Raw genomic sequence first — 25,671 nt, 5'->3', positions numbered from 1 at the left:
TTTCTCATGAGCCCCCACCAGAATGCTTCCAGCTAACAACCAGCCAGACAGCCAGACAATTAGCTTTCACAGAAGATATGTGATAAGACCCTATAGTAAAGATAGTTTGTACAAAATTTTTCCCCAGATGTCTGGGCCATACTCTTCCACAAATATCGGGTTCATGGAGAGAGTTTGCACGTGTGTGTGTGTATGTGTGTGTGTGAGTATGTGTCTCTGTGTGTCTGTATGTGTATGTATGTTCGTGCGTGTGCGCTTGTGTGTATGTGTATGTGTGAGTGTGAATGTGTGTGTATGTTTGTGTGTGTATGTGCACGCGTGTGTGTTTGTGTGTGAGTGCATTGCATGTATGTGCGTATGTGTGTGCGCGTGTGCATGTATGTGTGAGTGTATGTGTGAGTGTGTGTATGTATTTGTGTGTATGTGTGTCTATGCGTATATGAGTGTGTGAGTGTATGTAAGTGTGCGTGAGTGTGTGTTTGTGTGAGAGTGTGTGTTTGTGTGTGTATGAGTGTGTGTGAGTGTGTGTTTGTGTGTGTGAGTGTGTGTTTGTGTGAGAGTATGTGTGTGTATGTGTGTGTGTATGTTTGTGTGTGTGTGTTTGTGTCTGTGTGTGTGTATGTTTGTGTGTGTGTTTGTGTCTGTGTGTGTGTGTGTGTGTGTGTGTATATGAGAGACAGACAGACAGACAGACAGACACAGGGAGACTTCCTTTAGACTTACTCCCCTACTCTCCTGGCGCTCTGAGTCAGGGATAAGACTGCTTTCCTAAGACATTCCTGAGTCAAGTCCTTCACTGTGTGGTTGGTTCAGTGAAATTACAAAGAGGCTGATTTTGGTTTGAACGCCAGGAAACCCTTCCTTCCCATCAGAGTCATCCCGGAGGAGAGCAGGCTGCTTAGAGGGAGGTGGTAATTTCTCTCTCCCTGGAAGTCTCCCAGCAGAGGATGGACAGTCTGTTGAGGATACTGTGGAAGAAAATCTTATTCAGGTACAATTTGAGCTAGGTGATCTTAGGTGCCTTTGAAATTAAACACTCTGTCACTGTGTGGTCCTCTCCGCTTCTAGTTTCACAACCTGGAGTCATTCTTGACTCTTTGCCCTCCCGCATTCCTCATATCCGATGGCAATTACATGTTTATTTTGGGAACATTTTTGTGTTCTATTATGTTTTGTAAAATGTCTTCTTTATCTTATTTAATTTACTCCTCAAAACAACGTTCTGAGGCAAGAAATGTGATATCAATTATGTATGTGAAGTAGTGCAAAACATATTTCTGTGTCAGCCCAAGAAAAATCAGGTGAAAAAGTTATGCTCCCATTTGCATTCAGACTCCATGTTCTTTCTCTTGAGGTGGATAGCATTGTTCATCATAGGTCCTTTGGAATGTCTTTCATCATTGTATTGATCAAAATAGCTAAGTCCTTCACCATTGATCATATTTACCATGACTGTACAATGTTGTCCTGGTTCTTCTCACTTCACTTGGTATCAGTTCATGTAAATTTTTCCAGGCTTTTCTGAAACTATCCCCTTCATTATTCATATACCGCAGTTTGTTGAGCCATTTCCTAATTGATGGGCATCCCCCCAATTTCCAATTCTTTACCATCACAAAAATATTGTGTACGTATAGGTCCCTTTCCTTTTCCTTTGATCCCTTTTGGATACATACTAATAATAGTATTATTGGGTCAAAGGGTATGCACAGTTGTTCTAAATGCTCTCCAGAACGGTTGGATCAGTTTACAACTCCACCAAGGTTGCATTAATGTCCCAATTTCCCTATATACCCTTCAACATTTGTCATTTTCTTTCCCTGTCATATTAGTCAATCTGATAGGTATGTGGTGGTACCCTCAGAGCTGGTTTAATTTGTGTTTCTCTAATCAGTAGTGATTTAGTGCTTTTTTTTATTTGAATATAGAGAGCTGTGATTCCTTCTTCTGAAAACTGCCTGTTCATATTTTTGACCATTTATTTACTGGGGAATTCATATTCTTATAAATTTGACTCAGTTCTCCATATATTTGAGAAATAAGGCCTTTATCAGAAAAACTTGCTGCAGAATCTTTCCCCTATTTTCCTACTTTCCTTTTAATCTCGGTTGCATTAGTTTTGTTTGTGCAAACCTTTTTTAATTTGATGTAATCAAATTTATCCATTTTATATCCTATGATTCTCTCTCTCTTGTTTGGTCATAAATTCTTCCCTTATCCTTTGATCTGATAGGTAAAATTTTCCATGCTCCCCTAATTTGCTTATGATATCATCCCATGCTGGCATTTAAGGCCCCTCCTTTCTTGGCATTATTACATCTCTTTTGTGATTCTGTGATATTATAACTCCTCATCATAGCCTGTTCATTACATGCTGTTTCCTACAAATCTCTGCCCATTATCTCAGATGTATGTGCTTCTCACCAGTGCTTCATTTGGTTCAAAGCACAGTTCAAGTCCAACCTCCTACACAGAACTTTTTCTAAACCCTCTAGTTGTTATCATCCTTTGTTTCTTGGCCCTGCTTTATATTTGCATTTATGTGCATATGTTGTATTCCCCTCCCTCTGCCCCAGTAGGATGAGGGGAAAGGATTGTTGCCTCTTCACCATTGTATCACCAGTTCCCAACTTTCACATTTATATTTGGACTATGTTGATGACGTTGTTGGTATAGTATAGAGAATATGCAATGTGGAGATTTCCTCTGCCTGCTCAGCAGTTTGGCCTCAGAGAGCCAAATTGCTGAAGATAATGAAAGGTTAAGTAAGACTTGCCTAGGGTCTCACAGCTACTTGGGCCAGAGACGGGACTGACCCCACGGCCAAGTCTCTGTCTACTGTGTGCACTGCCTCCAGTCTCTGGAGATTGCCCTAGACCAGGGCTTCTTAAACATAAACTTCCTAACCTTAAATCCCTTAAGGAGTTTGAGGAATATTCCACTGGATAAGCAGTGATGCTGCAGAGGGGAGTCTTGAGCCAAGTGGCTACTGTGATTCTAGGAAACCCATCCCTTTTCTCAAAGAACAACTATTTCCCCTTCTCTGACCCATCCCAGGCCTCAGGGCTGTCAGCTTTCCCAGTACTCCGGCAGTACTTTGGGCAGGTGGCATTCCTTGGGCACTTTGCATATGGTATCCTGTTTGGGTATTGGTCTCTCATGTCTATGTCTTGTTTTGCCACCTGGATTTTCCCTTGAGCACACAGACCATGTTTTAGACACCTTTGCATCCCTAGCTCTAAGTACAATATCCAGCGCATACTAGGGGCCAATACATGTTTTTAACGATGAAGATAATGGCTCATATTTAAATAGCACTTTAAAGTTTGCAGATTATTTTCCTTATAACAACTCTGTGACAGAGAATAGGTACTGTTTTCCTTACATTAAAGATGAGGAAATAGAACATCTGAGATTGAAAGACTTGTACAGGGTCACTCAGCTTGGATTTAGTAAGCAGAGTATCTGAGTCCGACCCCATACTCCCTCCACTAAATGGTCCCTTCCTCTGCCCCTACTCCTAGCTAGTCTTGGTTTGTACTTTAGATCGGTCTTATTCATTCTGAGGTCCTGGAGAAAGCTGAATTGTGCTTTATGTCCTCATTCATTAAACACCTACTGTATACCAGGAACTGTGCTAGCTACTGGGGCTGCAAAGGCAAAAATGAAATAGCGTTTGCTCCCAAGGAGGTGAAGGAGGATCCAAAATGTGCACATGTAAGACAGCGCAAGGTCACCTGGTGAGAATGGAGGAAGTCCTAACAACTCTGAGGCAAATGATTCTTGTTGTTGAGTTCTTGGTAGAGATCCTGGAGTGGTTTGCCATTTACTTCTCCAGCTCATTTTACAGATGAGGAAATTGAGGCAAACAGGGTAAAATGAGTTGCCCAGGGTCACACAGCCAGTAAGTGAATGAGACCAGATTTGAACTCACAAAGGTGAGTCTTCCTGACTCCAGGCCCTGTGCTCTAACCACAGCACCACCTAGCTGCTCCTGGGCATAATGATAACTTGCATCAGTTTGATGGAAGAGTAAGGAGTAGCCTCAGTTAGGTCATGATGAAAAATCCCTTGCTTAAAGTGATCCAGTTATTACCATAGGTAGGGTTGTAGAGCAGTTTGTGCTCCTGTGCTATTCATTATCATGCCCTGCATGTCTGCAAATTCGGCTGATTCCACCACAGCAGACTGCTTCCTGTATCAGAAGTCATGAATGACCTTAAGGAAGTTGGAAAAATTGGGAAAAAGGCAGAGATGAAGAGGAACAGAGAGAGAAAGGCCATCAATTCGAGAGAGAGAGAGAGAGAGAGAGAGAGAGAGAGAGAGAGAGAGGCCAAGGTCAAGACATTAAATGACACGGAAAGGAACAGGGACATATGCTTGGGTCCCCCAAGGGCACCTAGATCTTGGCATCTATCAGTCACCCTCTTTTTCTCTATCTGTGTCTATGTGTTTCTCAATCTTTCCAACTTAATTGAGGGTAGTTCCCCTTCTCTGACACATTTTCTGTCCTTGAGGATTGCATTTTCCATTCAGTACTCTGCCCAGTGGTCTTGAAGTTAGGAAGACTGAGTTCAAGACCTAACTTGGATGGACACATAATGGCTAACAAGTCAAAAAGTCTCTCAGTGTCCCAGGCAGGCAACTCTCAAGACTTGGAAGAGTTTGGAATAGCTGTTAGACCCGGACTGGCAGAAGGAGATTTGCTACTGAGCATGCCCTACACTAATGAAATCACAGGTATGGGGCAAAATTAAATATATATATGCATATATATGTATACATGTGTATATATATATATGTATGTATACATATGTATATATGTGTACATATATATACACACATATGTAGATATGAGAGGGAGGGTGGGGAGAGAGAAACAGGTTCAGAGCTGAAGTGACTTGCCTAGGGTCTCATGTTTGGCCTAGGGCAGAATTCAGGTTGGAATTCAGGTCTTGACACTCTAGGTTCAAGCTTATGAAATGTTTCCCAGACTTCTCACTTACTTCTTGTTTCTTCCTGGGTGGTCTATAACAGGATCTGATGAAGAGGTGCCTTGAATTCTCCCTCAGTTGATTTTTGCTCTAATCTGCCCCATTGTGTTGCTCACTTGTTGGAGCATTTCGTCACTTAAATTTGTCTCCTCAATAGACAGTTACTCCGCTTACTCCTCCTCTTCCCCCTCCCCCCATTCTATCCTGACCTTTTGAATAAGACCCTCCAGAGACACATTCCTGTCTTGAGCCTCATGCCATCATGACTCAGTAAATCCCAAGAAATCTAATTTGTTTCCTTAAATTAGGATCCCTATTAACCTTGCACGGTAGCCATATTTTGTAAATTTGCAGGCAGACGTCTGAAACTTTGTCATAGAGTTAAAGCCAAAAGGGACCTTAAACGTCATCTACTCTAACCAGTCCCCTCTGCTTTACAGTTGAGCAATGGGGTCCTGAGATTGGACAGGTGGTGATGGAGATAGGATTTGAACCCAGTTCTTTTGCCCCCAAACACAGTATTCTATCCTAGCCATCTCCTTTGGTGAATTTTGTAGCCTGAGATTGTCTGGGGCTGAATCTTGGCTCTGCTCCAGTGTTTTCAGACCTTGCTTTTTATTTTAAGAATACTTTCTCTGCATCCATCCATGTTAAAACATTTGTAATAGTTTGTCCACCCATGGGTGGCAGCAGTTGTCTATGCTTCTGTTTCTCACGTGATCTTTGATTCTGCTTGGGGATAAATAACTCACAAGGAGGGAAATGGGAGAAGGTGATTTGGAGATGTAAGAAAGTAAAATGACCAGAATTAGAAAAAACATCCTTACGTGAAGACAAAATATGAAAAAATGGAGAAATTTCACAAAAATGCCTAACACTTCCCTCTACTTGAAAACTATTTTGTGGTTCCCTAACATATTTCTGTTGGATGCAGTCTAAAAAACCTTTCCCTGCATGCTGCGTGACTGTCTTTTATCTTTCCACAGTAGGCTGCCTACTCCTTGTAAGTCTCATTGGTATTTGACTATGTCATCAAGGTTCTGCAGTTCTTCTAGGCTAAATTTTCACAAGAGGGTAGGGCTCTATAGAACATTTGGCTAATAAGAACATGTCCCTGCAATGTAATATTCTGGGAAGGTGATATGACTTTAGCTTTTCTATTAAATTGGAACAGTGACAAGCCAACTCAAGGCATGCTGGCTAAAGGCAGACATGCTTTTGTCTAGTTAGGAACCCTCTAACCCCAGATGTGGAGAGGTAACACAATATAGGGAAAGTGACTGGATTTAGAATCAAGAGACTTGTATTAGAATCCCAGTTCTAGGATTTACTTCCTCTATGACCTGGGTCACATCACTGAATTTCTCTGGTTCTTATTTCCATTAGCAGCAGTAGACTTTGTTGACTCTGAGTCCTATGAATGTATGAAGTCTTGGTGATAAGTCTGAGTGGAGAAACAAAACGACCCAAGCCTGACTGAAAACCACTGCTAAGTGCTGACATGTGTAGACAGTCTACGCAGAAACTTTTCATGGGGTGTGGTGGCTCATGCCACTACTGAGTTTGTCTGTGGAGACAGGATTTTACTCCATTGTGGTTATCTGGGAAACTAAAAGGTTCACTCTATAGTGTGAACATTTTCAGATGGGAGTCATAGGCTATGAATTTTTTTTTTCCCAGATACACCTATGTTGTCTGTGTCCATTTCACAAACAACTGAGAACACTTTTCCCAAGTCTTTTTCCCAGGCATCAAGCCCCAGGAATCTTGAGTCAAGATGTTATATTTTCCTCATCTCTAAAATACTTACATACTTTACATAATTTGTTTTCAGTCATGTCTGACTTTTCATGACTCCATTTGGGGTTTACTTGGCAAAGATTCTAGAGTGGTTTGCCATTTCCTTCTCCAGCTCATTTTATAGATGAGGAAGAAGAGGTAAAGAGCATTAAGTGACTTGCCCAGAGTCACACAGCTGGTAAGTGTCTGAGGCCAGATTTGAGCTCAGGAAGATGTCTTCCTGACTCTAGGCTCAGCCCTCTATCTACTGCCCCACGTAGCTGCCCAACATCATTCACGTTTGTCTTAATAAATTGTGTTATGAAGCATCTTAATGCTGTGTAAGTATAAAGTATAAATACATACCCACATATGTATTTTGTTTTCTTCAGATTGCTTTTTATTGCAGTCAATGTATGAGAACAAGAGGGTCCACCTCCAGTTGTCCTGATCCATGTCTGGCCACTGGACTCAGATGGCTCTGGAGGAGAAAGTGAGGCTGGTGACCTTGCACAGCCCTGCTTCACTTAAATCCAAGTCACTTGGAAGTCATGGCATCATCTTCATGAAGCCATGGTCCTCTGAGAATGAAGGACAAACAACTAACAATGAGAACAAGAACTGTTCATTCAGAGCTCATTTTGTTCTGCTGAGCTCATGTCTTGTCTTTTGTGGTCCGGCCTTTCAGAGCACCCAGTCTCATGAAGCGTGGATGCCTTGTTTGATACACTGTAGTGTTGGCAGAAACCTCTCAGGGTTCTTGGAAGTGGAGTTGATTATTGAAAACGTTAGAGGAGGTCCACTATCTACAGAGAATTTTCACCCTTTAAAACCACACACCTTCCCTCATCATGGAACTGTCATCCTTTTTACTGAGTTTTTCTTTTTTTTCCAAATGGGAAAAATTCCATTTATTTTTATACTCTGCATCATAGCATGCAATTATCCTCTGAAAACCTGAGTGAGGGCCAGGGAGAAGAAAGTTATGACTGTAACCCATCAGACTAATAAGTCATTTTTTGGGGAATGAATCACACTATGCTATATCAGAGTTATTTCCTCACCATTGTTAGTGGGAAGAGGTACAGCAATGGTCTGTATGTATTCCACTTACAATAGGAAGAAAGAAGTATTGACAAGTTAGCATCTGAAGAAAGCTGGATAAAGTGTGTAATCTATGTAGGAATATGGGTTGGATATCATTCTGTCCAAATCTTAGTGTGAGAAGCTGGTTTTGAATCTAGAGTAGGGTTGCAGAGGTTCCATCAGTGGAAAAGATGATGTTTGTAATGAGTAAATTGATAGAGTTGTGCTACAGCCGGCTTAATCTTTTCCGATAAGGTCTTTGGTAAAGCAAGGTTTTCCAAAAATAAGATTCTATGGAAAACTGGTGAGTTTTGCATTGGGAAAACTATTGCTATGTGATACCCATTAGACATGGAGAAACGTATGTCTTATAACTTGATGAGGTTGTTTAATTATCCCAAGGCCATCGCTGTGTTCTTGAATTTTCGTTTGAGAAAATAGGACGAGAAGGCAAATTCTTTAGGCCATAGTAAAAACAAGGGTGGTAACAAAACACCATCACAGAGCCAATCGTAGGCAGCGGATGTTATGGGCCATCCCCGATCTGGTTCTCCTGATCAAGACTGAAACCCGGAAACTTAATGAACAGCAGCCTGATTTAACTTCTAAAAGAGCGGGCTTAAAAAGTAACCTCATAATTTACAACTTGACTGTAATTTACCAATATGAACATGCAAGCACTTGAGGGCATTTTTTTTCTCCTTTTGGGGGGAGAAAAAAGTAATATCTAGGAGGTTTTGGAAGAAGCGTACAGTTGAAGGAAAGTTGTTCACTGCTACTCTTATCGCAGGCTTATCTTTCCTGTGGCTTTGCTTAGAAGCTAGGCTATCTTCAGGTTTCTCCTGCTAGTGCAGAGGCCCACTGCCTGAACGTAAGTGTTGAAAGGGCTGCTTCCCAGACCCTCTTCTGCTTTTCAGCAACCTTTATTTGGCATTCTTTCTTAAGTGCCTACAATTTGATGGGCTGGACAGTGGGCGGGGCTCGGGGAGAGAGTTTGGTATTCAGAAAGCCTCTGGGAAGCACCCACCTTACCCAGAAGTTGATTCCACTACTTCTACTCCCTCTCAGCCAGTGGAATTCTTGACCATACTTTTGGTGCGTGAGAGGGACCAGGGCTTTGATGAAGCAGTAGGAATGGTAGCAAGGACTGGCCTTCCCAGACTGCTACCTGGCATCTTCTAACAGAGAGGTGGCTGAGGGCTGGGAGGCAGCGAGGCCTCGGACACTTATTGGCTGGATGAAACTGGGCAAGTCACTCTGCCTCAGTTTCCTCAGCTGTAGAGTGGGGATGATAATAGCACCTACTTCCCAGGGCTACAGCATTTAGTGCAGCTTCTGGTACATGTTGTTGTTCAGACATTTTTTACAGTACAAGCATAGTTTATTTTTTAAGGCATTTTTTATTACATTATAAAGCATGAATTTGGTCCGCCTAATGGATAGAAGCAATTGCACGACTATCATTGGTTTCCACAGGCGGTGGTACTTTTTTAAAAATTAATTTATTTGCTTTCAGTTTTCAACAATCACTTCCAAAAATCTTAAATTTTCTCCTCCTTCCTCTTCCCTCCCTTCCTGAGATGGCATGTGGTCTTATATGGGTTCTGCAATACAGTCTTCTTAAACATATTTTCACATTAGTCATGTTGCATAGAAGAATTAAAACAAATGGGAGAAACCATGAGAAAAAACAAACCAAACCAAAACATAACACAAGAAGAAAATAGTCTACTTCATTCTGCAATCCAATTCCATAGTTCTTTCTCTGGATGTGGATAGCACGTTGCCTCGTGTCCTTTGGGAACGTTTTAGGTCCTTGCGTTGCTGTGAAGGGCTAAGTCTATCAGAAACAGTCCTGGAACACTGTGGTTGTTACTGTGTACAATATTCTCCTGGTTCATCTCATTTCACTCAGCATCAGTTCATATAAGTCTTTCCAGGCTTTTCTGAAGCCCAACTGTTCATCATTTCTTATAGCACAATAGTATTCCATTACATTCACATACCACAACTTGTTCAGCCATTCCCCAATTGATGGGCATTCCCTCGATTTCCAGACATTTTTTTTTCTGTTGTGTCTGACTGCAACCCCATTTGGAGTTTTCTTGGCAAAGATACTGGAATAGTTTGCCTTTTCCTTTTCTAGCTCATTTAAAGATGAGGTAACTGAGGCAAACTGGGTCTAAGTGACTTGCCCAGGATCTCAGCTAGTAAGTACCTGAGGCTGAATTTGAACTCAGGAAGATGAATTTTCCTGACTCCAGGCCTGGAGCTCTGTGCACTATGGCGACGCCTAGCTGCCTCCTAGCTGTACCCATCATTGGTGTTCAATAAATACTTGTTTTCTTCCTAGAACAGTGGAAAGAGCACTGTCTTTGGCGACAGAGGACTTGGATTTGATGCTTACCAGATCTGATGCTTACTACCTGTGTGACCTTGAACAGGTTACAACCTCCCTGGACCTCAGGTTCCTTATCTGTAAAATAATAGTGTTGGATTAGATGGTCTCTGAGGTCCCTTCTTACTCTCAAGTCTATGACCCATGAAGAGGGCACGAGTGTTTGTTTCTCTTTTGGAGATGTGCTAGCCTCACCGACATACACAGGAAGGTGTGGACAAAGTCAGGAGCCATGTGTGTTTGTAACCTGGCTAACAGCAAGGATTGAGGACCCTCTCTGGCAAGTGCTCTGGGAGAGCTTTTAGATGCCCCTTTGACAGAGCTGTGAGGTAACTTAGAGTCCAAAGCACTGGAACAGGCTCCGTGGGCTAAATGTAGAAGCAGAATCGAGTGGCTGAAGAGGCAGTGGCCCCAGAGAGCTGTGTCAGTGGAGGGCTGGGGAGCCTGGGTTTCCCTGCATACTGGGAAGGCAGAGCTCTGTGGGGGAACAGGCATGAAGGAAGTGATGCTTAAGCTTATGGCCCTTTCAAAGGCAGGGAGCTCCCTGGTGATGCTTGCCAGTCACAGCCCAAGGCATCCCTCCCTTACCTCAGAGAATGGGTTTCCCCAGGGCTGAATTTGTTCTTTTTTTTCCCCACAGGTATGTGAGTCAGTGGGATATTGATTGTTCCCATTTGTTTATGGGGTGGGGCCAAGAGTCAGCCTACTGCATGGTTTTCCTTTTACTTACATTGCTATAGGTTTCAACCAAGTGATTTATTATTTGATTTGTGGTTCCTGCCTGGTCTGGGAAGGTCCTGGATGGAGACTTGAGTCATGTATTTTCCCCACATTAAACCTGAGTTTGGTGAAGATTACAGTGCCAAGTAAGATGTCCATGACAAATACCACAAGGTTCTGTCATTTCAACAGGGTGGATTTCCCATCCATGCCTGCAGTTCAAAGCCCTTCCAGAACTGGAGAGACAAGCATCGGAAACTGGTATAACCTAAAAAGCCATCACCCAACTTAACTGACTAAGCTAAGTTGGTTGTCAGGCAGCAGACCTGTGGTTCACTACGGGGACCATACCTGAAACCTTCCAAAGTTCCTAGAATCTGCTAGAGTTTATGTCCTGCTGAACTGGGCCTTTAAGACCCTGACCATGAGGAACTGAAGCTTTGCCTTTTGGTAGATGTCTTCTCTTCCATATGTTTCAGTAACTCTTCCATTGAGAACTGCCTGTGGTGCTAAGAGGCCTTTTTCTGGGAGAGATGCCAAGAAGAAGATGTGGTCCTCAAGCTGACAATGTAGGAGAGGTCACCCACCCCAACTACCAAGGCCATAATGCGTCACAGAACAAGATGAGACCGGAAGGCCAAAACCTTTCCTTGGTCATGCTTGTAAGGAGGTAATGTTGAATTATTTAGGACAATGAAGGCAGAGCTCGGGCAGGTCTTCTGAGGCTTGGAGGCTTTCGTATAGCCTTGATTATGAACAGCTGGTGGCCCAAGGGATTGAATGCTGGGCTTGGATTCAGGAGGAGCAGAATTCAAATCTGCTGTCAGACATCTACTGGCTGTGTAACCCTGGGCAAATCACTTTGCCTCTCTGCCTCAGTTTCTTCAACTGTAAAATAGAGATAATTATAATACCTATGTCTCAGGGTTGTTGGGAAGGTAAAATGAGATGTTTGTCAAGTGCATTGCAAATCTCAAAGTGCTGCGTGAATACTGGTGAGGATGATGACATTGAGGATGAAACGTGCATACATTTTGGAGGCCTTGCCTAGCTGAGCTGGGAGGTATGGCTGGCCACCAGCAGCTCATGAGGGGCAGAGGAAGGATGGCCTTCTGTCACTGGAGCAAGTAGCCATACCTATGAGATCAAGGCTGTCTCAGATTGTCGGGGAAGAGCATTAGATATTTACAAAGTGCTGCTATGCAAAGCCCAAGAAAGGAACGGCCACTTCCAGTTGGAGCAGATCGGGAAGAGTTTCATGAAGGAACTGAGAATGGAATATAAATAGAATTTGGGCAGATAAAGACCCAGGGTTGGGATGAGAACGGGGCAGGCCAAGTGGAGGAAGGTACATAGGATGGAGAGAATGGTCTGAGGCATTCAGTACAGGTTGTATTACACAACTATCTTGTTTTTACATCACCTACATTTCCCAAAATGCTGTCCCTCCGTCTTCCAGAGAACTAACTCTTAGAACAAAGATTGAAAAAAGAGACAAAAATACACATCAACACAGTCCAATGTTGTATGTAAAGTTTGCAACCGCAGTTCCCTTCTCCACAGGGAGAAGAGAAGGAGGTGCATCTCATATATCTTATTTGGGATCGAATGGTAATGGTGCAGAAAAACATAAAGATGTTCCAAAAGTTCCAAAAGTCTTAGTGTAGTTCAAACCTTAATAGCTCAAACCCGCACTAAGACTTTTGGGACAAAGAATCACAGATACTTGAATCTTCATTTTAATTGTTTTTCTGTCTAGTCAGAATTATTCTTTTTCAAACGGAGAAGAGAACTCTATGAACAATATTTTGCTCTTAGATTTAATGTTAGAGCCCTTCCTCTTCGGGATTGTTCACCGTGCTCTTTGGAAAGGCCCTTTTTGAAGCAAAATTGGAACAACAGAGCTCCTGAGAGCTCAGGGGCCATCTAGATAAGCCCAGGCATGGACGTGGGTACCCTTTACAACATCCCTGGTGGACAGCTATCCAGCTGTTGCTTAAAGGTTTCCTGCTGCTGCAGATGTTTTATTGCTGAATGGTTCTCATTGTTAGGAAGTTCTTCCTTATATCCAGGTAAAACATGCTTTCTGGTACTGGCCACCAACTATGCTTAGTTCTGCTTTCTGCTGCCAACCAGAACAAATCTAACTCGTGTACCAGGAATTCCATTCCATTCTAGGGTCCCTGTACCACTCAGGTTCAAATGTGGGTTAAATATATGGCCCTAGTGTCCGTTTGGTACATACTTCATTCATAGGCCAGGCAGGAATGAAATCGCAAAAACATTTAATTGCAACATGCAATTAAAAAAAAAACCCATTCAGTAGGATCATTGTTCCCACACCCCCACCACCCCACCCTACTGTAACCTAGTGAGAACAATCTCCCATTGACTCACAAGTCAGTGGGCAAAAAGATTATTTCTTCCCTAGGGCACAAGCTGGTGGCCTCTGCCGGCATTACTGTCATCATGGCAAAGCCTTTATCCCCCTTACATACCTCTTCCATAAGACAATCCTTCAAATACTTGAGACAGTAATCATCCTCACACCCCTCCCCACCCTCTGAGAGTCTTCTCTAGCTTAGACATCCACAATTTCTTTATCTGACCTTCATGGGACATGACCCTCCCATCCTGGTCACTCTTCTTGGACGTGTTTCCACTTGTCAATGTTCCTCTTAAATTTTGGCGCTCAGAACTGAGCAGATGTGGTGAGACCAGGGCAGAGGACATTGGCGGCATCATTGGTCCCCTTCAGGATACTTTGTTTCTATTAATGCAGTCTAGGATCCATTAGTTCTTCTGATTTTGATGTCACTTTCTTGTAATTATCACTCAGGTTTCTAGAGTGCATCGTGAGTACCATCTTTGATATTAAAATTTTAAAGGGATAGAGATCTATATTAAGTTTTTGAAATTTTCTCTTTCATGTAAGAGTTGGAAAAGATCAAAGTTTGGTTTCAAATATTCTTGGCCAGGTACAAATTATCTTTAGAAGCATTCTTGCATTGAATATGTATCCAATAACTTAGCAATCTAAGTAATATTTCAGAAGAGCTGTTCTGGGAGTTTAAACTGTGTGGTTGTTTTGTTGTCCTCACATTAAATAACGTAAGCAAATCTTCAGATCTTTAATTGATTTAAATGACTTAAATAGCTTTCATCACATAAGCTTCAGGGGAGGGAAGCCATTCTCCAATATCCTTTGAACCTATGGCTTATTCTTTTAAAAGATCTAAATATTTATTTACATTGTCTGCCAATCTGATTGCTATTTGTTCATGCTTATTTTCAGATACATTTGACTTTTCAAAACAGATCACTATTTCAGAAGCGAATCTATTGGAAACACGGTGCTACATTATCATTAGCTATAATTGGTCATCAGTCTAAGGATAATGATGTTTGCCTCCAGATTTTTGTGAGGATTGATAAATTAACGTTCATGATCTGTTTTAAACGCTAGATACTATTATAAAATGATCAACGACATAAATTTTAAAGCAATTTAAATCAAAATGGTTATGGCAATAGAACATGACCTTAATTAGAATTCTTCCTTGAAAATACATGACTAGAGAGAGAGACCATTTTTTCTGTAACTATAACATTATCTTAAATATTTGCAAATTTTTCCTTCTGGCTACTCTGGTATCTTATCAGAACTTGCCAGAAACACAGTTTCTCAATTCAGGCACAAAAATATTGGCTAAAGATAGTTTCAGGGTTGATCCTGACACTTTCCTGCTGATTCGCATGATCTCTCAGAGGGCTCACATTCCTCCCCAGGTCATTCATTTCCTGGCTTTCGCTGTGTTGTATCAATCTTGACTTCACCCAAATAGTTGGTATTTTGGAATTCTGATTAGACCACGGTCTTTTTCACTTTTTACACAAAGGCATGGTCAAGACTAACCACTGGGTGGATTTCCCCTTTGATAGAACCAGAAGATTGTTCAAGAAATAACAAATAATGGGTACAATATCTATTGGTGGATAACCTATATTTGGCCCCTCCTAGTGGACTGATTCTGCATTACAAGGAGATTCTCTGTTGGTAAACTCAAGTTGGTTGAAAAAGAAGGCTAAGGACATGGAGGTTCTGAGTGGAATGCCTACGAAGGTAGCTTCTCTGGGTCAGTCACCAGGTGAAAGTGTATCTTTGGTCACAATAGAAACTAAGAGGAAAAGTGGAGATATCAGTGCAAATCCATCACTGAACCTTGGAGATATTTTTAGGCGTTCCTTTATCTGCCACATATAATTTGGTGAGAGGAAGCATGGTGAAGAGGATCAAGAGATGGCTTTGGAGTCAGGTCCAGCCTCCGACGTTACTGCCTGTGGGACCCTGGGCAAGTCATTAATCTAAGCTTCCCTGGGGGAAAGGCCAATGAATGAACAACTCTGGTTCCTAGTCCCCACCCCCATCCCCAAATGTCAGTCACCAAGTGTAGGACCACTGATTTTCTTTTCAAAATGTCTTTGGTATTGCCCCTGTGTCTCCAATCCCACTGCTTCAACTTGGGCACCATCCCTCTTCTTTTATACCTGCATTGCTGATAAAGTGTGACTGACTTCAAGCTCTTGGCTCTATCCATCCTGTACACAGCTTCCAGATTTATCATCCTTAAACATAACTTCATTATATCACAGAATCACAAACTTTTAAATCAAACTTGAGGTCAAAGGGCCTTCAGAGGCCATCTATCTAGCCCAACCAATACTAGAAAGGATTCCTCAGTAGAGCACACCTGGCAAGTAAATCTACAAGCATTTATTGAGCACAAGCCAGGGGGCAGCTGGATAGCTCAGCGGATACAGTTCTGGGCTTAAGAGTCAGGAAAACCTGAGTTAAAATGTGACCTCAGACACTTACCGGCTCTGTGACCTAGGGCAAGTCACTTAACCTCTGTTTGCCTTAATCCACTGCAGAAGAAAATGGCAAACCACTCCAGTGTCTTTGCCAAGAAAATTCCATGGACATTCTGGTCTCCACAGAGTCACGAAGAGTCAGATATGACTGAATGACAATAATGGGCCAGACACCGTGCTAAGTATTGAGGGTACAAAGAAAAGCGTAAAACAGGGTCACTGCCCTAAAGGAGCTCAGATGCTAATTGGGCATAACATATCAATGGCCAACTAGGTACACATAGGATATGTACAGTGTGTAGCAGATTCTCTGGACTCACTTTCCCAATTCCCACTTCCGTGGGTAGGGTAGGCCCCCCAGAGGGCAGCTGCTGTGTCTCCCTTCAGGTTCTGGGAACCCTGAGGGGCTGGCAGTGGCTTTCTAAAGCTATTGCTCATGAGCCCCCTCTGGTGTGATTATCAATTTGTATCAGTTAGGTAGCCAAATTTAATTAGCTTTTGGAAAGGGGCATTTCATCTTGGTAACATCTCTCCAATATGCCATCTTCTCTCCTCTGACACTGCCACCATCTTGATACAGGCTCCATCACTTTGAACCTGGGCTATTATAATAGCTTGCTGGTGGCTCAGTTTGCGTGAAATCTCTTCTCCCTCCAGTTCATCCTCCGGTTTAGCTGCCAAATTGATTTTCCTAAAGCACAGATCTGACCATGTTACAACTCCCCCATCCTCATTCAATAAGCTCCAGTGGCTCTCTGTTACCTCCAGGAGATCAAATACTTAATCCCCTGTTTGGTATTCGGAGCCCTTTACAACCTAACCCCTTCCTACCTCCAGTCTTCTTACACTTGCTTCTCTACCATGTATTCTTTGATCTAGGGATCTTGGCCTCCTGGCTGTTCCACAGATGGGACACTCCATCTCTTGGCTCTAGGTATTTTCTTTCACTGTCCTTCCCATGTCTCTATCCTGGCTTCCCTGGATTCCTTCAAGTCCCAACTAAAAGCCCATCTTCTACAGGAAGCCTTTCCCAATACTTCTTAATTCTAGTGCCTTTCCTCTTTTAATTATTTCCTCATTTTACTGTGTGGGTTATAAGGGATGTTCAAGGAGGACTAGTACCTCTGGTGTGAGGGCTGCTTATCCCCCTTATGTGTCCGTCTGTCACCCAGCTCTCACCTGTAGCTCCAAGAAGCTGGAGCATGGGTAGCAGCCATACCCTGGTCTTGGCAGATGGGCTAAACCAAGTTGAGAGTGACCAACAGGCCTCAAACCATTCAGTTGGGGTGGGTATCTCCCCTAGGAGGAACAGGCAGATGAAAACAATTGGTTCCAAGGCCATTAAGTCATGGAAGCAGGCCCTGTGGAAAGCTTGGAACTTGGTCAGACATCAAAGACACCAAGGTCATCCCCTGCACCCTGGGTCATCACTAGTCATCTTGACTTTTGTCTAGTCACTGGACTTCAATGACTCTGGGACAGAGAGGGAGGCTGATGACTGTGCAGCTCTGTCTCACTTCAATGCAATTCATGTCCAAGTCAAGACATCACAAGTCTTCTTGGAATCCTGTCTACAACTTGTTTGTATAGACATGTTTACTCTTTGTCTCTCTCAGTGGGACTGTAAACTCCTTGGGGGCAGGGGCTGTCCTTTGCCTCTCTTTTGTATCAGTGTCTGGCATAGCTAAAAGCTTATTGGCTGACTGACTTGATTGATGAGCTTATGTAAATCCCAAAGAGCATGAGCAGATCTGTCAAGGATCTGAAGCAACTTCCTGTTGGTCTAGTTAGAATGCCCTTGATCAGTTGAGCCACTCCATAATGGGCCTAAGCCTTGCTGTGCCCGGTTCACACCTCAGTCTGTTTCAACGGATGCGTTTTCACCTGATAAGGATATTAGGGCTAAGTGAGGCAGAATGATGGACTCATTAACTGACGCACCTGATGCCATCTGTAAAAAGGAGTTAATCTCTGAAGGACGCCCCTAGTGGCTGGCCAGGGGGTGGGGCGGGGGCTCTCGCTCCACAGAACGTGACTTATTATAACCTTTATTGTCTGCACCGCAGAATTCAGCACTTAATCACATGCCATTATTGCTGTGCTGTTAATTCATTTCACTTGTGTTTTTCTTGCTTTTTCAGTAAGATTCTCAGATCTTGGGAGCAGGAATTGTGCCTGGGCACATGCTCAGAAATGCTTCATGATTCAGGGAAGCTAGGTGGTACTGTGGTTCACAAAGAGCCTGGTCATCTTCCTGAGTTCAAATCTGGCTTCAGACACTTACTAGCTGTGTGATCCTGGCAAGTCACTTCACTCATTCTGCCTGTTTCCTGTAAAATGAGCTAGAGAAGGTAATGGCAAACCACTCCACTATCAGCCAAGAAAACCCCAAAGACAGGCTGGTATGGTATACCTATTCGCTGGGCGCTCAAGGGCAGGAAGAATGGATATCGTCATGAGATCCTAGGTCCAGAATTGGAAAGGACCTCAGAGGCCTATGGTCCATTGACACCAAGGCCGAGGAGGAGGTTCAGTAACTTGTCTAAGGTCACATGGGTAAGAAGTATCAGAAGCAGGATGTGAAATCAGCACTTCTGACAAGAAAGTCAGTGCTCTGTCCATTGGGCAACATGGCCTCCTTCATTGGTAGTGAGATTCAATAGGCCAGAGGGACTTAGAAATCTTAGCTTGGTCAGGAGGGAGAGAATAAGCATTTACTAAGCACCTTTTGTGTCCCAGGTACTGTTCTCAGTACTTTATAATTATTGTCTCATTAGAATCTTACAACTCTGGCAAGTAGGTTCTGTTGTGACCCCTATTTTACAGTTGAGGAAACTGAAGCAGACAGAGGTGAAGTGACTTTCCTAGGCATACACAGCTAGTAAGAGTCTGAGCAAAGGAGGCTTAGAGAAGCTGGTCAGACAGAAAGAGAATCAAGAGAAAGCTGTCACAGAAACAAGTGGCCAAGTCCCTTAACCTCCTTAGACTTAGGTTCCTTCATCTGTAAAACAAGAGTCAGATAACTGTGGAACAGATACTTCTGAGGCTCCTTCCAGCTCTGATCCTCAAGACTGCAGGCCCAGCTCTGTCCACTGTGGTTTGAGCTAGGGACAGAAGCAACAGTGCAAGGACTCGAGTAGTATCTGTGTGGCGGGCGAGGACGCTGAGCCAGCAAAGGTAGAGCAGGCTTGAGAAGTTTAGGAGGTAAAGGTGAGAGAAGGGGTGGGAGCTCAAGGTGGGCAGATGAATTTGTCTAGAGTCTAGGTGATCGCTCCACTCCATTCCTGTTTTAACGTTCTGTCATTCTAATGGACTTTGCAGCAACTTCCGACAAAAATGCCTGTAAGGAGTCTCTGTGACAGGAAGAGGGCTCCCTTACCTTCCTTTTCTGTTTCTTCGACCACATCACTGAAAACTGTGAGTATCTTTCCCCAGAAGTGGAATTTATGATCTTCTTTTTACCCCATTTCCAAAAACATGAGAATGGATTGAAGTCCATGGTCACAAAGCACGCAACAATACTGCTTGCCTTGAAAGATCAAAACGGTGATCTCTTCCCTGTCCTTTCTCATGACCAAAAGGGTGGTTTTCCGCAGCTAACACTTCCAGCCCCAGGCTTATAGGATCATAAATCTGGAGCTGGAAGGAGCCTCGGAGGTATCAGCTCCATGGTCATCTGCCTCTCGTTTTACTGATAAGGGAGCCTAGCTCTAAGGAGGTTAAGGGACTTGGCCATCTGTTCCTGACTGCTCTCTCGATTTTCTTTCTATCTGTCCAACCAATTTCTCTAAGTCTCCTTTGCTAGATCCTTTTCTATACCAGCCTCTCTCCTCATCCTCCTCTTCCCTTGCAATGCTTTGTCCCGAACCTTCTCCTTTTCTCTCGACACTCTTGGTGAGCTTACCATCTACTGTGGGTTCAATGGTCATGTCTAGTCAGATATTCATATGTTGACATAGACACATATGTATATCTCCAGCCCTAATCCCACACTGAGATGCCACATTTTAGACAAACTGAATGTCGTAACATATCCGAAACTGGACACATTATTTTCTCCCTCCCACCCTTCCCTCTTCTGAACTTTCTTAATACTGTCAAAGGTACCACCACCATGTTTCCTGTCTCTAAAGGAAGCCTGAGTTCAAATCCAGCCCCAGACATTACTTGCTGAGTAACCTGGACAAGTCACTTCCCTCTGTCTGTCTCAGTTTATTCAGCTGTAAAATGAGGATAATAATGGCCCCTACCTTCCAGGGCAGTTGTGAGAATGAAGTGAGATCATAATTGTGATGTACTTAGCACAGGGCCTGGCATGTAGGAGGCCTTACTAAGTGCTTGTTTGCTTTCTCCCTTCCATCCCTCACCAAGGCTTGATAATAAGGACTTGCTTGCTTGTTTGTCCAGAGTGCTTCTGATTCCAGAGTTGATACTCTTTCTATGGTACTGGATATGGGAAATTATTTCATTCACCCTTTCATCATCACTGCTATTATTATAATTTTCACATATAATATCTGTATAATCATATATTTGATGATCCTATTCTTTACAAGAATCATTAGAACAATAAATGGGAGAGAAAACTAGCAGGAGAGAGGCTTATCCCAGGGTCGAGGGTGTCATGAGAAAGAGATCCTGATTCCAATAATGGTGTAGAAGGAGCTTTGGAGCTGGCCCAGTTCTGGTTCTAGGTAGACTCCCTTCCCACTGAGCCTGGCTCCAGGTCTTTCTTCTCTGGGGTTGGTGGTCTCACTGCATTCAGAGAAGAGCCTCACCAGGCTGCCCCAGGGCACTTGGTGAGGCCATCTGCTGAGGGGGAGAGTGGCCCCATCTGTCCCAGTGGTGAGAGGATCCTCAATGATGAAAGTGTAGAACCTTCAGTACTGGGATTTCTTATTGTTATTAGCAACAATAAATATGCCTGAAGTACTTCCACATACATTGTTTATGGTTCTTCTAATCCCTGGCTCCCTTCAAGACTCAGCTTAAATCCCAGGTTCTGCAGGAGGCCTTTCCTGGTCTCCCAGCAGAGTATGCCTAGTTCTGAGAGATGACCTTCCCTCTACTCTCTGGAGAGAGGTGGTGAGGTGGAGACCTGAACTGAAGGATTAGGGTTAAAGTACCATCTCAGTCAGATACTGGTCCTGGGCAAGTCAGATCTCCTCACTGGGATCTAGGCAACACTCTAGGATGGTAAGTTGACCTGACCTGACTTTGGAAAGGGAGTTTTCTTCCTCGAATCTCCCTCTGCCAGGGGAACCACAGACCCAATACCCCTCTCACTCTATATGTCAAGTAATTGTGTAGACACAATTTTTTCCTGAAGGAAAAGGCTGTTTTTGCCTTTTGTTGTATGCCTAGGGTTTAGCATAGGACCAGCACATAATAGGTACTTCATGCTTGCTGTTTGACTAGTAACAATACATTTTCATAAGACAAATAGCAAAAATCAGCACTTTCAGTTGAGTGGTAACATTGGTTGTTGTCTATGAGGCTAGCGAGACAAAGGCATGAGTCTAAGTCAGAAGCCTTAAATGAGGCCTCAACAGTCAAGAAGGGCCCATGCATGGAGCCAATCACAGCAAATGCATTCTGTTTGAAATATTTGTTGATAAAATGTACACTTTTCCACCCAAAAAGATCTCATAAAATGTGTGTGTATGTTTTCCTCAAGTCATATTTTCCTTAAAATATGCTCACTCACTCATTAGCATAGATGTGACTTGCTGGGATGACTGTGACTCCTCCATTGCCTTTCTCTAGAAAAACACAGTATTTCAGGGCCCCAAAACAATAAGAGAAAGTGAGGAAAATGAGGTCCTTCTGAAAGAAAAACTCATTTGTGTGGGCCAAAACATCCGGATGAAAACATTTTAAGAACTTTATTGCCTGGATTGTTCACTTTCTAGCCCAATTTTTTAGTGTTTCATTGACATGGCATGAGAATCACTAGTTTCCAGCCCTATCACTGAGCTCACAATGCACTCACTGAAGAGCTGTGTTTGAGGACTCTTTGGGCTCAACATACAAATACATTACTAATTTTATTTTAAAATATAGTTGTGGTTTTAGTCTAGAATGTCGACTTGTCTTCCATTTATGGTGCTTCTGATATCGTACGACCCTCTCCATGTTCCTTTTGTTATTTCTTCACATTCTGAAGCTGAGAACTTTCCAAGATCACCAGGAAGCTCTCCCTCCTAAAGGGCTTTCTTTTTGGTTAGGATTTAGGATATTGCCAATCAAAGCACTGAGCTATCTGCCTACTACAACCACCTCAAGATAAAAGGGGCCCAAACTCCAGATATGCATCCTATTCCCAGAAATAACTTTCCCATTCCTACCCCAATTCCAAATCTTTGTCTGAAAGCAAATTTAGGCTTTCAATCCTAATCCAAGAAATGACTGGACTTTTATTTCATTTTAAGCCAAAACATTCCAAGAATATCCCACTACATTCCTTGGAAGCCCAAAGAGTCATTACAGTGCTCTCTGTCCAAAATTCATTCCCTTTAGAAGTCGAGCACTGTCCCTAGACCATTAGGTATCCATGACAAAGAGAACAGGCCCTTGATCATCTCTTTGACCAGGTAGGTAGGTGGGTTTGAGGAACTTTTTCAGACGTCTACAATATCACCACCAAGGCTCAGGCAGTAGGTGTTGGAGAACATTTCACAAAATCTCTGATGACCTCATGAGCAGAGAGAAACCAGGTCTCTCATTTTGGGCAAAGCCTAAATATAAGACTACTTTGTATTTATGTAGTGTCTTTTTTCCAAGGAACTCCAACCTCTTTACAGACGTTATGTCATTAATCCTCAAAACATCCCTGTGAGGTACATGGCAAATATTATTATCCCCATTTTTTTATGGTGGTGGAAACTTAGACAGAGAGAGTAAAGGGCTTGCTTACGATCGCACAGCGAGGCAGTGATGGACGCCTCTGATTCTCCATTTAACCAACATACCATGCTCCTTCTCCAGAGGAAAAGAGCCAGACTTTTTCAAGCATATTAATTGCTCCTTGGGTGGGATTTGGGAGGGTAAATTTCAGTTTGGACTGAAATGCCTCTTTTAAGCATTACTAGAATGTAAGCACCCTGAATATTTGACTGATTTTTTTTTTTACTTTTCCAACTCTAAGGTAAACACTTTCAAACAAATGTTTCCCTCAACTTAGTCTAATTTCCCTCATGCCTATTAAAGGCACACCAAAGAGTGAGGCCAGAGTTTGAAGTGAAACAGAAACAGGTCTAGGAAAAAGGGAACCTCCCCTCTATTCATCAGCCCCATAATGGGACTCTAATCTGACAATGAAAATATCGGGTGGAAATGAGTAATTCTGAAGATAATGGTTTTGACATGATGAAAATTCCAAAATTAATTTTAGCTAATGCTAATGTCCGGTTTGAACTTTCAAATATAAGAGAGTCCCATGCTTTGCTAGATAGACTAGGATTTTCAGTGCAATATCTGTCATTGCAGAATTGCTGTAATCTCTCACATTCCTCCATCAGTCTCCAGAAGGCATGAGACTCATAGCCTGGGCTCTAACCTCCTACTCCATGTAGCCTTCTTCCATGTAACCCTATACTTGCCAAGAATAGGGAAGGTAGCCCACTAGAGGACCTAGGTCAAAAGGGGACTTTACATATAAATCAGGGCTGCCCCCCTCCCCCCCATTTTACAGATGAGGGACTTGAAGCCTAAGGAGGGCAAATGAGTTGACTAAGGTCTCATAGTTAGTAGCAGATCATGGCTTCTTTGATTGGGGGCCTATGCTTGGCCTGCAACTCCATTGCCGGATAGTTTGTAGATTTAGGTAGTTTGTGACTAGAATGGAAATGTAAATAAGTATTCTTGGTGGACACCAGTGTTACACTTCTCTGTCCACTTATGTGGATGAGCCAACTTAGTGTCCAGACTGTGATGGGCACTTAGATAGACAACTTGTCCGTTAGTATATACGTATCTTGGACAGCTGCTGCCAACAGAGTTGGGCCCAGAATTCAACAGGAGAAGAGCAGGTTGGGCTGTCTTTGGGAAATTGCCCAGTTCTTCTAATGATTCCAAACTTCTCCCTAAAACAAGGGTTCTTAATTTTTTTTTTTTGGCAATTTGATGAAGCTTATAAACTTCTTCTCAGGATGATTTTTATAAATACATAAGATAAAATATATAGGATTACTAAAGAAATTACTTTTATTGAAATGCAGTTATCAGCATATTTTAAAACACAAGTTCATGGTCCCAAATTAAGAACCACTGCAAACAAAGTCCCATTTTTTTTAACAGTAGTATTTCCATGTTGGTGTTGGATAGCAGTGATTCACGAAGAATTGAAGTTGAGGACTGGTCAAAGGGAGAGGGCAGGGTGCAGCACATTTACTGTGGTTGTTCAGTCGTTTCAATTGTGTCTGGCTCTTCATGATCTCATTTGGGGTTTTCTTGGCAAAGATGTTGGAATGGTTTGTCATTTCCTTCTCCAGTTGATTTTACAGATGAGAAAACTGAGGCAAACAGGGTGAAGTCAGACTTGCCCAGGGTCACACAGCTAATGTCTGAGGGTGACTCCAGGCCTGGTGCACTATCCACTTCAGTGCCACCTAGAAGCAACACGTGCCAAATGAGAAGTTATGAGGGAGGAGTGATGTAAAGGATAGATCATCTAAAGTGTACAATAAAGATACGCTCCTCATGTGGCAAGAGTGAGGAATACTCAACAGTCCCTGCACGAATGTGAGGAAGTCCCCTGAGGTGGAGCAGACCTCATTTGGTGAGCCTGGCCTGGGACCTGTGTGTCACTGGACCATCCCCAAGGTATAGGTGCCCAGCTGGAATATTGGAATACCTTGTAAGGACGAAGAAAGGGTGCTGGCCACCCAAGGGGGTCAGAAGATCCTGCCACTCACAGAAAGCGCCCTCCCCCCTTAATGAACTGAGTACCATAGAGAGAACTGCTAGGGAAATATGAATCAATCCAGCTCTGCAAAAGGAGAAGGAGATGTCTACAAATTATTAAACCCTTTCTCCACCCCCAATTAATTCAATATCCACAAAGATAAGGAGCATGGAAAGTCCAGAGCCTGGATAACAAGCACTTTTTACAGCAAACTCTTCTGTATAACTGGTGATACTGGATTCATTTCCATTCACTTGGCACAGCGTAGGTTCTAGGCATCTGAAGATGGAGCTTACCCACTTCTGGCCCTCAAACAGCTTGGTCTCATGGGGGTGGGAGAGAATATGAAATACACAGAGAAGAATATTATAAGGTAGAGTGTGACGGGACTGGGGATGGGCAGCCAGAAAAAAGTGCTTTAGGAATAGAGATCTCCAGAAAGAGTCTCCAGAAGAGGTGGCAGCTGAGCTAGGCCCTGAGGAGGAGGAGGATTCTGCAAGGTGGCAATGCGGAGGGTGGGCATCCCAGGACAGGTGCAGAGGCAGCTGGGGACGGCAGGGTCTGGTGAGCATGGTGGGCTTGAAAGAGAAGAGAGGCAAGCTCCTGGGGAAAGGGGCACTTTTTTTTTTTGTCCTTTCATCCTGAGCACTCGGCACAGTGATGCCAGGCACTCAGGGGGATAAATGTTTATTGATGTGAATGGAAAGAGAAGTTGGAATCAGATTGTAAAAGGCCTTAACTATCAGGCAAGAGGTTTGTGTTTTATTTTAGAAGGAATAGGGAGCCTTTGAGGGCTTTAGAGCTGGAGCAGGATATGACGGCAGGCTGTACTTGGAGATGGAAGTGACCAGCTCCAATTGTGCCTCCCAAACTCACAAGCTTGGTCTGTGACTGAGGTCGAATCATAGAACCTCTCA

At 43.1% G+C, this 25,671-nt stretch overlaps 1 protein-coding gene across 4 annotated transcripts in view; it reads left to right on the top strand.

The window, feature by feature from the left end:
- The window catches only part of HORMAD2 (HORMA domain containing 2), a 73,061-nt gene that overhangs the window by 36,776 nt on the left and 10,614 nt on the right, over positions 1–25,671 (top strand). For 2 of the 4 annotated variants that reach the window (XM_072600015.1, XM_072600016.1), the window contains exon 11: positions 19,171–19,266. The exons of 1 other annotated variant lie outside the window; for it this stretch is intronic. In XM_072600015.1, coding sequence (XP_072456116.1) covers positions 19,171–19,266 — 96 coding nt within the window. Of the gene's footprint in view, positions 1–17,990; positions 18,201–19,170; positions 19,267–25,671 lie in introns of all 4 variants that reach the window. One more of the 4 variants, XR_011965253.1, reaches the window with a different exon arrangement.

This window comes from Notamacropus eugenii, chromosome 4, assembly GCF_028372415.1.
Source record: "Notamacropus eugenii isolate mMacEug1 chromosome 4, mMacEug1.pri_v2, whole genome shotgun sequence".
NCBI classification, from domain to species: domain Eukaryota; kingdom Metazoa; phylum Chordata; class Mammalia; order Diprotodontia; family Macropodidae; genus Notamacropus; species Notamacropus eugenii.
Note: the sequence above shows the minus strand (reverse complement) of the source record. Positions and strands in the feature narration are given on the sequence as shown.